The 17780-nt window shown below is 36.7% G+C and overlaps 1 protein-coding gene across 2 annotated transcripts; it reads right to left on the bottom strand.

Annotated features, from left to right (window-relative positions):
* Positions 1-3746: 3746 nt before the first annotated feature.
* LOC122090883 (type IV inositol polyphosphate 5-phosphatase 7-like) lies at positions 3747-9412 on the bottom strand. 2 transcript variants are annotated; one of them, XM_042660622.1, is made up of 15 exons: positions 8559-9412; positions 8352-8439; positions 7859-7927; positions 7645-7729; positions 7450-7554; positions 6724-7345; positions 6399-6592; positions 6100-6208; positions 5857-6005; positions 5477-5736; positions 5268-5389; positions 5094-5170; positions 4621-4691; positions 4320-4487; positions 3747-4208 (listed from the first exon to the last, which is right to left on the bottom strand). In XM_042660622.1, exons 1-10 carry the CDS (start codon positions 8586-8588, stop codon positions 5511-5513), a joined length of 1677 nt encoding a protein of 558 aa, XP_042516556.1. In that variant the 5' UTR covers positions 8589-9412; the 3' UTR covers positions 3747-4208; positions 4320-4487; positions 4621-4691; positions 5094-5170; positions 5268-5389; positions 5477-5510. The 2 variants fall into 2 exon arrangements, with proteins under 2 accessions (XP_042516556.1, XP_042516557.1); XM_042660623.1 differs by having other exon boundaries at positions 3747-4203.
* Positions 9413-17780: the final 8368 nt, after the last annotated feature.

Raw genomic sequence — 17780 nt, 5'->3', positions numbered from 1 at the left:
AGTCTTGGGAGAACTCAGCCCTATAAACCAACTTACAAAGTGAGGCAACCCAAGATCATATTAGCCCACGTCAAATTCATTTCCTAACTAATGTGGAATCAACCTCCATACAACTGATAGGAGATTGTGATAAGTTGACTTCTAACCGATCCATGAATCCCAATTCCATTCTTTTAAACCCTAACCAAACTAATTATTTTCCTATAAAGAGATTGATAAAATCTCTCTTGGAGGGAGGCAGGGAAAAGATAGAGAATTGAAAATCCATGCCTAATATGCAATTATTTGCAATCTAATTAAGTAGTTCTGTTGGCATATAATATAACATTAAAAGTATAAACTCATCATCATAAGTTTCTGATCATATCTACCATTGCTAGGATATTGTGCCGAAATCCAATGGTCCCCCCCCCCCTCCTTCTTTTCCCCTCCACCTCCCAAAGATAGAAAGTAAGAACTGTTCTTAGTAATTATAATCCCTTGATTGTTCATTAGATGACTTTTAACGTTTGGACATAAAAAGAAGAAGCCCAACCCTAATCAAATGGCACAGATAATCATCTAAAACAATCATAATTCACAATTTATCCACAAAATTGAGAATAAGATCATAAAGGAATAACTGTAAGATTGAGTAATCATCAAAAGACTGGTCGGTGGAGGGTGGCTCTAGAATCATTAGGGAAAGTTCTATTTAATTATAAGTTTATTTAAGCAAATTAAGGGGAATCAAAGAAAGGAGAATATTAGAGGTTCTGAAAAAGATGTTGGTAAGAAGGAATCATGAATGAGAGAGAGAGAGAGAGAGAGAGAGAGAGAGAGAGAGAGGACTACGAGCATGGGAATTTTCGCTTCCCCATGCAAGCAAGAAAGTAAGAAATAAGTGCAAAGGTCACGTCGATCCATCTGTCCATCTTTGTCTTGGGCTCCCCTTCCTCATGGCACAAGGAATACGAGTGCCCTATACTGCTTTGTACACAAAATAAGGTACCCCCAATAAGGTAAAGGTATCTGGCAGTAGTACGGATTTGTTATTGCCAAGTGTTTCAGTTAATATCTGACAGTTGGCAATTCATTTGACCATAAATTTAAAGGTAACGGTCCTCTTGGCCTAATGGGTACCCTACCCAAGGCATATTGATATTTATTTTATTTATTTTTATGTTAAAAGAGATAATGTATTAAACAATAATGAATATGTGGCATGTATTTTACAAAGTAATAAATATTTATATTTAATGAAAAAATAAATAATGCTTCAAGAAATTAATCTTAATAATAATTATTATTAATTATTTATTATCAAATGTATATAATAAACAAAATAAAATTTCTTGGTGAGGAAATATTTATCATTAAAATAAAACTACTATTATCTTAATAATTTATCAAACGTCTATCCTTAGAAGTTTGGAAAGACAACTGTATGTTGTACCCCTTTACTTATGGGAGGATGCCGACCATCTATGTCACATTTAGACCTCAACCCACCATCAATCAACATTGCCTTCTAAGGCAAATCTTAATCAAAATGGACCATGTTTGATAGGCAATTCAAATATTTGTTATGCAACATTGTTAATGGTACCTAAATTTTGTGGATAATAGACACCGTGGTCCCAATGTCACATATAATTCAACTCGAACAAATTTTATCAAGTCACAAAGTAAAGCTTTGAAAATTAAGACAATGCGACATAACTAATGGGACCTAAATTTTGTGGATAGTAGATACCATAGTCTCAATGTCACATATAAAATTCAACTCAAACGAATAAGACTATGCGAGAGTACACAAGAGTGGTTGAAATACTCTAATGTTGTGTTTAGTAAGCATTCTTGGAATGCATTTCAGGAAATCATATCAACACAGCCTTAGTCTTTCACCCATGGACTTAAACTTCTAGATTGAATATTTATCATTTTATCTTTTCAAAATCAACAGTTTATGGGTCTTGGCCTCCTGGGCACACCACCCCTTAAATATCTCAACTCTAAATCATATTTAAAAAGAATAAACTATAAAGATCTATACTTCGAAAGCATTTGGAATTGCATAATGGACATTTTGAAATTAAGATTGTGTTTGGTAAGATTTCTTGAAATGCATACTAAATGCAATCTATGAATGTTACGATACACATGGCAAGAAATATTTGATTAATTCAAACTTTGAAATCTACGACATGACTAATTCAAGACATTGACTAGTTGTTCATTAGAATTACCACATCATCATTTCATGTGGGACAATGAGATGGGTCGCCTTGGCTAGAGTAGACTACTTAAAACAATGTTTTGAAATTTGAAATCGAACCAGCCAATCTGATCCCAATCCACATTGGGTTTCTAGGGTTTGGTTGAAATCTGGCTGATCCATTCCCAACCAAGATTCTAAAACAATGGATCGGTCTCAGGATCATGTAAGGTCGATACATCAATCTGGGTTGATTTAGATCGAGCCGTATCGGACTATCAGTTTTTCATTACATTTTTACCCTTAGGCCTTACATGTGTATTAGGATTGATCAAGATCCATACTAATCTCATCTGACTCAGACTGAACAGTCCAATCCGAATTTTAGAAACAGATTCCCAAATGATCTGAGCGATCCATAATGGAATCAAATCAAACTAGATCAAAGAGAGAGAGAGAGAGAGAGAGAGAGACTAGTAGATATAGGTAGCCACCTCTGTGAATCATAAGTATCATAAGTTAATTACAGTTTTGAGAGCAGTTGAGATTTCATTATTCATCGAGTCCATATATTGAATTCCAATGAGAATCAATAGTCTACTTCTTCATGTTGGCAAAAACATCCTCTCCCGTGAGCGTGCGGTTGTGTGGTGAGCATCAGATGATCGAGAGTACTTCAGGGGGCATGCCCAGAAGCTCTTAGCCATCCGATGTTCATTGCACCGCCACACTCAGTGCATAGAATAATCGATCTATTATTATCTTCCCTAGTTCCCAGTTGTATTCGGTATCATCAACACCGATATTGATACTGTCCATTGATATTGTATGAATACTATAAGGTCAAAACCTCTGATACAACCGATACAACCCACAACATGTGATACGATACCGACACAACCCACCGATACCTGATACTAATTTTTTTCTTTTTTTTGGGTAAAACCCAAAAAGCAAAAGCATTTGGCGATTCCTTACAGTTTGATTTTTGGGTCATATCTCTTGTTCAATCCATATTCCTTTTCCACATTATCTACTGGTCCCAGAACTCTCAGTGGTCCTAGTTTTAATAATTACAAGACAAATTAAATGGTGAAAGCGATGCAAAATTCTAGCCAGTAGCCACCCCTTCCATCCATCCATCCATGGCTTCTTCCATTTAAACCCATATCCCTCCCTGAGTCGCAGTCAAGCCCACCACTTTGACTCTTAAGCCACCCCACACCCCCCAACCCACCCAACACACAGAGACATAGGCATTGGTAATCTCAACAACAGTCGTCCCTTCCTTCTTTTATTTCTTTTTTCTTCTCTCTCTCTCTCTCTCTCTCTCTCTCTCTCTCTCTCAATTGAAAGTGATTTAGCATTTCTTCACTATCATCCCCTGCTGCCATGCCCTGTAACTCTGTAATGTTTACTCTGCTACATTACACTGCTTTTTCCCCTCATGCCCCCTGATTCCTTGAGACTGTTTTAACTTTAAACTTTCACATTCAAATAATAATAAAAAAAAAAGGGTTAAACCATACTCTTTCAGTACATGTGTGAACTGTGTAATCAACAAAACAGCCTTTTTCAGTAAAGTCATTAACAGCAGAAGCAGAAGCGCTAGAGCCAACCATCAACATTCTTTTTTTCCTCTTCTCTTTCTTTTCATTTCTTTCTTATATTACATCTCTAAACTACCATGATGAGTCCATGAATGTTTTCTGTCACATCTCCGCACTCCTGTCCTCTCTCTCTATCTCTTTCTCTCTCTAGATATGAAAATAATAATTAAAACTGACTAAAAACGAACCCCCGGGCCAAACTCCTCCCAAAATGATTATTTTGATCAACCCTCTTCCAGTTTCATCTGCTTTCCGCCGAAATATCAACTTCCTTTCTTTCTTCCTTACAAAAAGAATAATTTCAACCTCTCCTCAAAAGATTAAAACAAAAATATACACATAAAAAAATCAAATAATCCTCCTTTCACTATTTCACTTGGGCAATCAAGTTTGTCTCTGTCCTGCAACAAAACCCACCAAAACAAATACCCTTTTCACATTAGATTGTTCTTTACTTTTAAGAACTTTAAAACATAAATTTTAAGCACAAGTGATTCAATTAACACCCTTACCTGATAAGAACTCAAAACCCACTTGGTTGTCCTTATCTTGGAGATCCAAATTCCAAAAGCAACTATAACCATCCAAGAATTTTTGCAAAGTAGATTCTTTCTGACAAAAACAATGTAAACTGCCTTGTGCACTGGGCTGAATACCAGAAAAACTACAAAAAAGTATATCTGCAGAGAGAAAACAGAAGACTCTGTGACTATTACAAAAATACCTGAGGTCAAAGATCAAATAGTCGATGAATACAATTACAATGGACATATAAACCTATAATCTGAAAAGGAAACAATGAAAATGACCAACCTTTTCTGTCTTGTGGGGGACAGAAACATCTGTGACATCCTTCGCTACAAAGAAGGTTTCTTTGCCACTGCCTGCAAGGGGGACCAAAGTAACAGATGAGAATAAGAATTAGAATAAGAACAAGCAGGAAGGATACCCATTGAACTTAACTTTCACGAAAAGAGGATGTAATTTGCACCAGCACTTTCAGATAATATAGCAGAGTACAAATTGTCAAATTCTATTAGAGAAGTGATGCATGTTTATAGGTCGCCAAAAGAGAGACAATTTGGTACCAAATGAGATGCCAAAATAGATGCAGTTCAAGGATTCAAACACTAGTAGTGTGGTCCACATTGTTTAGCCCAAGAGCCACCATGATGTGGTCAGGTCACTTGTTTGCTACTTTAATTACCAAGTTCTCATTGCCCAAACCAAGAAACACTGTAAAAGAAAAAATCAAACTGAATAAAGGTAGAAGATTCATTGATTACCTGGATGAGGCATTCCATGTTTGAGATTCAAAGATTGATGAGAATTCATTAGCTGGATCCAATGATTTTCTGAAAGCCTGGTCATACCACATAATAAACACTCAAATTATGGGGAGAAACCCTCACAATAAATCAAGACTTCAGTTGGAATATTTCCATGTCTCTGTTCTTTACCTTGAGAAGAAAAAAACGATAATTAGAGCCTTCAATTCTTCGAAGAATCTCTGAATCCATAAAATGGAAGCGTCCCGAAGCACAAATCAGTCTATTCTCAAAGTAGAGAACTCCATGATTTCCTAGGAATCAATAAAAGAGGTAAATTGAATGAAAATAAAATAAATAATAGCTGCACAGAGAGAGAGAGAGAGAGAGAGAGAGCATACTTGAATGTGGATCTTTATTTGTCCCCTGTAGCAGTCAAAAGAAACTAAGTTCAGTATATCCATGTGAGTGTGGTAACAGCTCTTCTACCTCAATTCTGGAACTAGAACAACTCATGCTTTTCTTAATACGGCAACGGTTAATGGACTTGACTTCAGCTGAGAAAATGCTATAAACCGGTCTATGATCTGAGAATCTAGACTCTCCACGAACATATGATAATTGATGGAGGCCCCTTCCATACCACAAGATGCGATCACACCTTCACATGCGAAAAAGAAAAAGCTAAATTAGTTCCTGAGTAACACTCAAGTTTTAAGTTTTCTGCATGATGCATTGTTTTTGCATAAATTCCTTACTACTTAGAAAGTCTAGATTTTACCATGCAGGTGTTCGACGCTTCTCTTTTGGGTGCATGTCATCCCCTGCATATCTATCTGAATTGGTTGAATATTTGTAGGTGGGTGGAAAATATATCTTTCCCTCATTCCATCCCTCAAATACATGACCTCGTCTCTGCTCTATCCGAAGCTGCTAAGAAATTTGTCAAATGTTCAGATTGACAAGTTGTTCTATAATCTATTTTCAAAGAATGCTGAGAACATATAAAGAAAAGAATAGAGACCTGATCATTTTCTAATAACGCCCTCCAGTTCTGCATCTCCACAAGCGCCTTTGCAGAGCGATAAGATAGAGCAATTCGGTAATTCAAATCCCCAAGCCATATAATTCGACTGGACAAGAGAAGAATCAATTAGAATATTCAAGTTTAATTTTTAATTATCCCTTTCTGAGCAATCACTAAAAATGTTTTTAGATACCCTGATGATTTGCAGAAAAAAGGGGGAAAATAGAGAGGATTACATCAATTTAGAGAAAAATGAGTCTGCGTAATGGCCTAATGGATTAGAAGATTAGTCTTACTCGTGATCAAAGATTGTTTCAGGGGATTTCTCATCCCCTACTCCATGTACACGTGGAAACCTTGTCTTCCTGAGGATCTCCATGACATCGGAGTTCCTCCTGAGCTCATCACCTTCCTTCTGTCCAGAGGTTAAATGACTACAGATGAAGCAGAAGCTTGTTTGGTGTACAGACATGCTGATCGAAATTGAGCCCTGGAAAAAACCAAAAATAAAATTCCCTCTTTGCTTACTTCTACGAAATCACTTCTTGGTATTCCAGAAATCTCACCAAATAGATTCAAAATCAAGAAAAAGTAGTAATCTGATTCATGTAAACAATGTACCTTGTTTCCAAGATAACCCATCAATCCCCTGCCCACACAAGAAACTTTCATGTTGCGTACATCATCCCTCAGGTCGCTCCTCACCCATATCGTGAGAAATATCCCAACCATTTGCTTACTGGCAACGAGGCAGTACCTTGAGTAACCAGATGGTCTCTCCCTATCCTCCATGGATGTGGAACCACCATACGACATTGGTGAGAACATGGTACCTGGGGAATCCGTAGGCGCATTCTCATCATCAGATGAACCCCATCTGAAATTGGGATCATAATCACTCGGCCTGTGACCAAAAATAACCCTATCACAAACACTGAATCGTCGATCCAGCCGAGGTAGCGGGGTTGACATGTCATTGTCCATTCTCATGCTACGACTCAAGGACTGGAATGACCGACGGTGGAAGAAAGATGAGGCCTTCTGCCTTGTTGAGCCTTCAAAATCTGCATCTAGTTCTACAATTGGATCAGGAATCGGGGAAGGTGTGTAGCAACCGGCACTGCTACTTGTGCCAGGGAGATTGTTAAGAGTCTTTCGTATGAGAGCCAGCCACTTCCTGGCAGGGCCATTGTCTTCTGCTCCCAAAACGTTCCCAGCATTCAGGGGAACAATTTCTTGAAATCTGGAGAATGGAATTAAAACAGCTTCCATTAATCTTCTTGTAGTTGCATAGCTACAAAAGAGAAGAAAATTGGAAAGAAAAATGAAATTGATAAGAGGACATACCCAAGAACGTAAATATCTGCAGGAGGTGAGGTGTGAAGCCAATCTTCGAGATTCAAGTGACCAGGTGGTGATTTTCCACCCACATTCCATGTAGCTACAAAAATCCTACTCCCCCAATGAAATAGAAAAACTATAAAAAAACAACTCAGGCAGAAATATATCAAATAAAGAAACTTTATATGAGCAAGGACATACCTATAGTTCTGCACATCTGTAACCTGAGCAACATCAAGATCAATTTTTCCCCGATGAACCCGATCACAGTTCTTGTTCAATCTCTCTGTGCATCCAACGGGAGGGAAAGAGATATTGAAATAATTATAGGGAAAATATATACACATTTCATTATTTGTTTCCTAATTTTCTCAGTCTGGTCCAAAGCTACATACTGCAATACTGATTACTGAACCTGTTTTGCTTTTCTTGATCGTGTATGCCTCCCTCTCTGAGAAACTGCTCCTCGGTTCTTCATCACCACCTGAAAAAGGAGAACCGTAAAAATCGTAAAATCTGTGTTTGGTTACTGTTCATGCATCCATCCCTCATTTGCAAACAGAGCAAACAAGAAAAATGAAATTTTTGAATGTTGGGAAGAAGAGAAATAGAGAACCCATCAGTGAAGACTGGAGGAGAAATCCAGTGAGGGAGAAGGTCAAGTTTTAAATAGTCCTGAAGAAATTAGAAAGGTATCAAGCTGGGAACTTTCTTGCAGAGAAAAAAACTAATTTTTCATCCTGGTATTGAGGCCAAGATTCCCAGCCCAAAACCCTAACTTTATTCCATCAGGAGAAACAGTAATTCCCAAAGATCAACAGAACCAAACTCAGGAAAGATCCTGAAGGTGAATGAGATTCAGATTTTTGGGAAGAAAAAATAATAACAAAATAGAATCAAGGACCCACCTCCATAAACAATATCATCAGCGTGAAAGTCTTCAGCTTTACTCTTGATATTGAACCATTTCCTAACCAGAGTCTTGGACCATGAGAGCTTCAATGGAAGTAAAAAAGAATTGGAAGAATCAGAAGTCTTGAAAAACTTAAAAAAGCAGTAGCAGGAGAAGAGTACAGAGTAAAGAACTAGAGATACTGGTAGCATTTTCTTAATACCTTGCTTTTCTTTGAGTTTCCATCTCTCATTGTTTCAATAATTCTTCATACAGCTCAGCTCTGCTTAGAAATATTATATGCTTCTTTCTTCTGTTATTTCTGTTACTTCAGTGTTCTTGGTTCTGTTTTCAATGGACCCAGAAATTAGTCCACCGGTGTGCATCCTCAGAGCTCACATCTCCGATCTCCGGAAGACAAGAGCAGAAAAGGAAGACATGAAAAGAAATGGGTCTGAAGGTGCTTGGGGAGTACGCCCACAATAAATGAAAAAATAGCTCTACAAGCAACTGTAGAACCTGATAGTACCAGTCAAACAGGGGACGTGACAGACTAAATGGATGCACGGAAAGACTAAGAAAATGAAAGAAAACTCAAAAGAACTAAAAGCGAAAGCTCAATAATTAGAGGAAAAGAACCCCTATTTATAGGTTGTCTCCAAAAGATAATTAAGGATCAAACGGAAGAACTCAGCTCTCTGTTTCTCTGGATTCCTAGTTTTCTCATTCAAACAAATTAACTGATTCACAAGAAAGATCAAAACAGCAAAAGATACAACAAATGGGTGCTATCCAAACTCACTTCACTCACTGAAGAGAACCAAGAAAAGCATAGAAAGGAGAAGAGAAGGTCCCAAATTCAAAACTAAAAGAACAGAGAGAGACAACACTGTAACGCGTGGAAGTTGGAAGGAAGATTCTGATTTCTTGAGGTGGATCAAGACAATGTAGCTGACATAAAGAGAGAGAAACTAAGAGAGAGGAGGAAGAGCTCTTCTCTCCTTGAAACCTCGTTCTTGGTACAGCAAAGTATCGAATTTGAAGAGAATAAAGTGCAGCGAAGCTCGGTCTCGAGGCTTTTTACCTCAAATCCAAGGCCATGCCAACACTGGCAATGGATATATTAGTCACACAACAACAAAAAACTGCCCACCTAGTTGCCCGTCCCTCCTCCTTCATCTGAACTAGTCCTGCCCGCGGTCAGAAAAGTTAAGGTTATCTAAATTCTAAAGACCCCCTAGCTGTACCCTCCTCCCATTTTGGTCTCTTCCCTCCCATTTTGGTCTTCTATGACAAAAAGCAGTTAAAGAGAAAAAAGATAAAGGGAACGTAAGAAGAGTTTGTTTCTCTTTCTTTGGTTCTTTTTTCTCTTTTCTTTTAATAATTTCATCTCTTTTTTACCAGAAAACAAAACCCAGACCAAATCACCAGTTTTTCTGTGTTTAAGCCTGCAAGACCATATTGATTTCATGATTTGTTAATGTCTTCAGAGGGGGGGGGGTTATTTTTACTGTGTTTGTAAGGAATGTTTGAAAGGGAATTTTAGGTGAGGGGGGGGGGGGAATGTGTTGGGTTTTGGGTTTTTATTTTTTATTCTTTTGCTGATTCCTATGGCTTCTTGGGCTCAACTTTAGAACTACTGTATCTTCTCAAAACCTTCAAATTTTACCTTTTCTTAGTGGAGCAATGTGAAGTATTTGGTTCCTCTCCCTAGTTCAAAGTGGATTTTGGATTGCATGGATGTAGGGAACTTGTTAGATCATTTTGAGGTTCTTTTTCACTCAATCTAGATTAATGTCTAGAGAAACTTAGAGAGAAGTTTATCCCAATTTAGGCTTTTATGTGTTCTTTATTAGATTTAGTTCTTAGGAGCTACATAATTTTGTCTGGCATGGTTTAGGATGTCAATTCTTAAACCAAACCAGTAAAACCGGCTGGACCGAACCGATAACAACACGGACCGAATCGATAACAACACGGACCGAACCGAACCGAACCCTTATTGGGTCGGTTTGGTTTGGAGTATTGCAACCCCAAAACCAAACCGAACTGCACCGAAAACCGGATGAACCCGAAACCAAACCGAAACCGGCTCAAAACCCAGACCGAAACTGAAACCAAACCGGAAAGAAACCGAAACACTCCAAAATTCATTAAAAAAATCAAAAATTTGCATAGTTTTGTAAACATTTGTATGGAAAGTCGAATCCAAACTGGACCAAAAACCAAAACCAACCCGGTTACAAATCGATTTAAGAAACCGAAACCAAACCGCATCGAAACCGAAACCAAACCGAAACCGGAATTTCCTTATTGGTTCGGTTTCGGTTTCAACTTTCCCACACCGAAACCGACTCAACCCGGACCGAAACCGAGCCGGACCGACCGATTGACACCCCTAGTTTAGGGAGTGTCTCATTAGAGAGGTCCCTCAAATGCTCTAGTGTAGGATCATGTTGGGCCATCCATGGTTCCTTACCCTAAGCTGAAGTGCTCAAATCACCCTACTACTACATACCCATGCCTTCTTCTGGGAGATTGTGCAACTACCTGTCCCCCCCTCCCCCCACACCCAATTCCTAGTTTTGTTATCTTGGTAGAGCAAAGTAAGTTCTTGGTTTTAGCTCTCTAGTTTTGAAATCACCCTTGACTGAACCTTAAAACACATGCCTTATGTGGGAGACTGTGTCTGGCACTCTGGCTCCATTGGCTTTAGTCATAATTTTCATATTTCTAAGGTATCAACTCTGAAACAATCAAGTAGGCTATTAGTTTATCTGTTTAAGCATTAAACTAATGGGGTTGACGGCGAAGCACATCAAGACATGACCCCCATGGAGCCCTAGCCCCTGCTGCTCAGTGGCTCAAAACATCCTCTTCCCACCACACATTAAGGCACTCCCCCTAGTGAAGCTTCCACTACCATGATAATACCCATATGGGTCCCTCCTGAAGTGCCTCAAAACTTTGTTAAGTGATCCTAACTGTCCAACCAAAAGCTGAGTTGTCCTACATACATGGCATCCAATGAAATGTTGGCTCTATGGATGGACAGTATAAGAACAGATGCTTCTCCTGTCAATCTTTTTATTTAATGTCTCTTAAGGAGTGGACTTCCATATGAGCGTTGTCTATTATTCATCAAGGCTAATCAGTATAGAACCAATAAGACCTGATGAGGGTGGTAGGTGATGTGCTTTATGATTGATTTGCTTACCTTAGTGTGGGTCTTAGGAATAGTTTAGAGGCAACAAGGAAAAAAGTGAAGTTAGAATAATACCACACCAAAGCACTTAAAAGTGAAGAGTTGTATCAACTATCAATTATCAAAATAAAGAAGAATGGGTCCTATATATGGTAAATGCATATCAAAAGAGGCAAGAGAGGAGGCCCTACATTTTGAAATCTTTTTTGCCTTGAGAGCCTTAACACAACAACACCTTCTTCAAATGGGTTCTTAAGGGGACACCATCTGTTTTGGATTCAATGAAGGTATGATGAATTTATGATTCTACTCTCTCTTATATGCATGACTTTGTACCCTTAATTATTCTCTCTCTGTCTCTCTCTCTAAAGAATTGCTTTCTTGATCTGTCATATAAGCTGTTTGAAACCCACAAACTCCAATAAGAACCCTTTAATCCTAAAACAAGGGGCACAAGGCTCAACCTTTTTTACTGCTTGCAATTCAAACTAGATCTGTTTCAATAGTTGTAGCTCAGGATGATAGTGATGATCCAACACAGCCATCCAAACCCTTTGATGAGTGAGATTGTCCCTACTCCCTACTGTTCAACTTTTTTTTTTTTTCTGGGGGAATTCAGATTAGAATATCCATGGTGGAACCCACCATGAAAAAGATTCTTATCAGACAGTTTCAAGAGCCCAACTCATGTGAGGCTTCAGAATATAATACTCCACATACCCATTGTATTTTAGGAAATTCCTAAACTACCCAAGTTTCCAATCAAACGGGAAATCATGACTAACAAGGCAGTCAAAGGGTGATCTTATATGTGTACTTTGGGCAAAGTATTCTCTCTTGGGGTTTGGGGTTGGAAGAGGCTGTTCTGTTTGTGTTTTCTTTTGCTTTTCAGCTTTGAACTCTTCCTTGCTTAAATGACCGTTTCTTGCTTACGTAGCTTTTGCTCTTCTTCTTCTTCTTCTTCTTCTCTTGGTTACTGTTTTGCTTACCCCAATATTTGAGGGTCTTTGTTTGGGCTTTTTAAAGCTTTAGATTTGAGAGATTTATATGGGCTTTCTTCTTCTTCTTATGTCATTTTCTTCAGCTCAGCTCCTGGCAAAGGTGAGACACACTCAGAGGTTTTTGAACTTTAAAAAAGAATACCCAAAGCCCCTTTGGTCTGGGTACTTCACTTTAGCTTCTGACGTAGACCTCTCTCTCTCTCTCTCTCTCTCTCTCACAGTAACATGTATTCTCTTATATTCTGATGATATCATACAGCACTAAAGATATAATCTACCACCATATTCTTCTTGACACGTGGCAATCATGCCAATTCTCTCTCTCTCTCTCTCTCTCTCTCTCTCTCTCTCTTTTTGTGTGTGTGGTGATTATGAATGAGAAGATTTACCAAAAAATGTAGGATTATTAATGAGAAGAACTTAGGTTAAGAAGCTCAGAATTCAGTCAGTTTGGATAGTGAACTGGGCCCCCTAAACAAGTGGATCTGGCCCAATACCAACAAATCTGGTTCAACCCCATTAATTTAGGGGGGGTCCATTATACAGAAAATAAACTGGGCTGGCCCACCCATTTCATACCAAATCTGGTTAAGCAGTTAGTTTGGACTGGTTTTGATCAGTTTTTTCGGTTTTTCTATAAATCCGGTCAGACCGATAAGGTGTTCGGTTTAAAAAAAAAACGAAAAAGAAGAAGGGAAGCCACAAGTGTGATTTCCTTCTCACATGAATTTTTTTATCATTTTTACTCATTTACTCTTAATATGGGATCCCTGTGATATGCAGATTCCTCCCTACATTAGCAACATAAGGAACCCTCTCTCATTTTATTTTTTTCGATTTTTGTCCAAACAATCGATATTTCAATCCCTTAGGTGATTTCTAAAACAAAAATCAATACCAAACTAGTAAGGAGTTCAAATCAAATCAATCTAGTTTTTTTACACCCCCTCACTACTACCATATATGTGGTGGACCGATAAAGGAGGACCACAGTTGAAGATGAGGAAACTTCATAATGGGAGGTGCATTTAACCATCTCCCAAGCAAAGAAACAGACTTGGGCATGGCGAGTCATATATGCAACAAAACTTAAATTACCATAAAAAGAAGTACGTACGAACAGAAAGAACTAGAATTCTTATCGACACTGAATTTATAGATAAAATCAAATATAGAAGAAGACAAATTATACATCAATTCATATTTGTAAGTGGCTAAGTGCATTCATAAATCATAATCCAAAATGTCTATGATGAATTGATGTTAAAACTTAAAAATCAATCTTCTTTGTCAATTACAAAATGTAGTTATTTGTGGTGATAACACTAATGAGAGGATTCATAGCAAATAGCTTAATTATGTCAATTGTCCCTATCAGTTCAATTGATCATCTTTCTTGGGATCTTGTCACCCATTACAGTCCCAATAACTTCCCATGTTGCCCATCAAGTCACACTTATATGTATGTCATTTTCTTCTACATTCACAGAAGTCTTCTTTTATCTTCCTTCACAGTAGTCTTCTTTTAACTTCCATCCCTTTCTCATTGCCCTTCCAAAGTCTTCTATAATGGTTATGCATTATGATCATTGACTTGTTTATACACTTAAGAGAATATTTGTCTTCTTTAAATTAGAAAGGTGAGTCTATTGAGTTCCCTCCAAAGGTCCACAGTCCATACAATAGAATAATTTTCCCTTAAGCTTCTCCTTGAATGCTTTCTTCCAAGAGAATAAATAGAAGGAACTTTTGTTTTTTTATTCAGTTGAGTATTTATTTAAAGGGCATTAAAATATTATTAAAAGTTATTTAATAATTTTTATGTGAGAAAATAAGATATGCACTCAGTAGAGAAAAAGTGTTACAATATTATATGTTGGTTATAACAAGAATTTTCCTTATTTAAAAAGGAAAATAATAAGTAAAGTATCAGCATTAGGCATACCTAGACTTGAGACAATTAAAATACGATTAAATATAATCCTTATCTTTGACATCACCGTCAACAAGAAAATTTATTTAGTGCAAGGAGAGAGTTGTTTCCTTGGCGAATCTACAATCGCAATGGTTTGATGAAAATTAAGAAATATATACCTTCCAATTGATACCTCTCAAGAAGGCCTTAAGTGATAGCCAACGAGGTTTGAAGATTTATGAGATTTTAGAAATTCTAGACGTGAAACAATAGGGATAGGATCAACTTCTATTCAAAGTCTATCCACCCCTTTAAAATGTTCATGTAAAAGAGAGAGTTTAAGATAACGTCCCTCTACACATTCAGAATGAGTCATGTACCAAGTTTTATTTATGAAAATTTAAAGATGTAAGGTTCCATAAACTACTGCGTATGAACATGGTCAACACTTCAACCGTTGGAAAAAGGCCACTTGATTCTCATGTGCCAATCTGATGGTTGAAGTGTGACCATGTTTTATTTACATTTGTGTATCAAAGACTTCAAAATTTGATATCAAAAGTTTCACTTTTCTAGAAATCCTTTTGTTTGTTTTAGAGGCGGTGTTCCAGATTGACAGACTAGAATCACATTCTAGGTTTGCATGTTGATATATGCCATGTGGCAGGTTTGATGGAATTGAAATTTTATAAATAAGTTGACCCCAAAGTTCTTGTTTACAAGTCAAATTTCAGCTTAAACATATTTTCTTAAAGTGCTAAACAACGTGTTGATAAATCACAAAAAATCCACTAGTGGATGGAATATGAGTAGACATATATAGATATACACGAAGATACATATCAATATGCAAGATGGTTTTAGATTGAATTAGGCTTTGAAAGTTGACACGTGATCAATCCATACCATATCCTCACTATCTAACAATCAAAATAATCACATCACCATGCCACATAGCATAAATATGTGCTAGATAAAGTATTATCTGCCAAACCATGGGTATTTTTGCATGTTGGTTTTATTTACTTTTCAAATTACATGGGTCCCATTTAATTTATATAAATATCTTAAGATTTGTGTTCATGTTTATTTGAAAAGCCTTTAAGCATCTTAAGTGTTTTGAATAAAAAAAACATTCAGTAATAAACAAAACACAATAGATATATTAGGAATAATTTCCTTCTTCTTTGGTATATTCTTTGCTTCCAAAATTGGATGAATGATCTTCATTGAAAGGGCTAAGGAGAACCCTTTTTTCTGAGCTTTCAACCACCTAAACTGAAGATCTGAAGATTTGCCTATCCAACTAGCCTTATCAGCTTGCTCCATTAGCCATAATCATATTATCCTTGGTCCTACAGATTATACAATTTGATAATATGAATAGATTAGGATATTGTGGTGAGTATTGATAATTTTCTATAGAAAGTGGACTCTACTAATTTATGTTCAACTTGGCATATCATTATCCTAGCATTCCTCAGTATAGCTTTAAAGAAAATGTTCTCTTAGAATTTTGAGTTACATTGATTATTAGGAAAAGGTCGCTCACACACGTTGAAATGACCTGTCTACCTCTATGTACAAAATCATTTCATCGCCCCTTATTGATTAACTATCTATGTTGATTGTTTGGAGTACCTTCTCCCTTGATTATTTTAAAGATTGACGTTTATTAATTTGATGTCTATAGGGTGAAAGCATAAAGGAAAGAGGATTCTTTAGAAGAAGAATTCAATTTTGATCACTAATAGTACTTTTAAGATTTCTTTTTTTAGTAGAGTACTTTTAGGACTTTAATCACCAATGGGTATAAATCTTGCTATGAAAATATTGTTTTTATTATTGAGAATTGATGTGGTAGTGTACTTACTATGATTCTACTTGGGCTTCATTTGGTTGCAAGGGAAATTAATGGAAATGAAAGGAAAAAAGAATTGAAATATTCAAACCTAAAAAAGAAACTTTTGTAATCATTACCCCACATGCCCCAATAGTTTATGTTACTTAACTCCATATGATTTTGTATTTAATCACAAAAAATCATTTTACTTGCATCTAATCCACTTGAGTTTGAAAAGTCTAATTAAAAAAAAAAAACATTATTACTAAATATGGTAAATAATTTAAATAGTTTATGTAATCATGTTAGATATGATTACCAAAGTTTCCTTTTTAGGTTTAAAAATTTTCACTTCCTTCCTTTTTAGGTTTAAAACTTTTCACTTTTCTTACCAAAAAAAAAAATATATATCACTTCCTTTCTCTATAATTTTCCTTGCAACCAAACGGTGCCTTAATGAATAGTTGTTCTAGTTTGCCAATCGAATCATATGGATTAAAATAAAGGCATGCATGGTATCTACTATCTAGATAAGATTGGAAGATTTGTATAATTGGTTTGTTGATTGTAGCATGATTATTTTTTCTTTTTTGTGTAGATAATGGGAGCATGAGTTGGATATTGCAGTTGTGTTTTCCTGTGTGACATGAGTGAGATGACATCTACGTTGAGTTGTAGTCTCAGATCGGTTTGTTTAGGTCTTTGTGGACTTATGCGTCTTCATAAATTTGTTGAGCTCTTTCCACTTAATGTCTTAAGGTTTTGAGTTGGAGCTTCTAACAAGCTATCAAAACCCATACTTTTTTTGTTTTTTCCCTCACATTATCTATCCACATATATAGCTATAGGTCCACATCAGTTTGTCTCGAATCAATATGTACCTTCTATACTTTAGAATAGCCCCAGAATGAGGCCCATCGTGTAGTTCAATTAGCCCAAATTATTCCATGTGCTGCCCTGAACTCCTTGTTTCATAAAATATGGGCATCTAGAGATGGGTGCATAAGATTAATAACATTTAAATTAAAATGATTCAAATGACTAACAATATGATTTAAAAAAAAAAAAAAAAAAAAGCATAGCTACATTTTTATGTAGTAGTTGAAAATTGATGTAAATTCCCTGTTCGGTGGAGCAAAAAATAATTCCATTGGATATGGGTAAACAGAGTAGAGCCGAACCATCACTAATTATATTTGGGTCGGAGGAATGGGCTACTAGCTATGGGCTTTGATGTGATGAATTTTTGGGTTTTACACCTTGGGCTCATTTCCTGTTCGGTGTAGACATATATCTGGGAAATATTCTAATGGACAAAGTTTTCCTTTTATTTTCTTTTTTTTCTTTTACTTTTTTTTTTTTTTTTGGGTGTGGGGTGGCTAATGATGGATATCCAAGTCTTTGCCTGACTAATCCTATAGGACTATATTAGTGGTTGAACGAGGCAACAGTCCCATTGCAACCCCACTTTCCCCTGGATG

This window comes from Macadamia integrifolia, chromosome 10 (assembly GCF_013358625.1).
Source record: "Macadamia integrifolia cultivar HAES 741 chromosome 10, SCU_Mint_v3, whole genome shotgun sequence".
Taxonomy (NCBI): Eukaryota; Viridiplantae; Streptophyta; class Magnoliopsida; order Proteales; family Proteaceae; genus Macadamia; species Macadamia integrifolia.
This window is presented reverse-complemented; position numbering and strand designations above follow the sequence as displayed.

What these genes read in the sequence shown, in the direction of transcription:
- LOC122090883 (XM_042660622.1), bottom strand. Translation starts at nt 8,588, where the DNA reads ATGAGAGATGGAAACTCAAAGAAAAGCAAG. An exon ending in GATCAAGAAAAGCAAAACAG is followed by an intron (nt 7,730 to 7,858) that starts GTTCAGTAATCA and finishes TTGGATGCACAG; the next exon opens with AGAGATTGAACAAGAACTGT. An exon ending in AAGCGTCGAACACCTGCATG is followed by an intron (nt 5,737 to 5,856) that starts GTAAAATCTAGA and finishes TCGCATGTGAAG; the next exon opens with GTGTGATCGCATCTTGTGGT.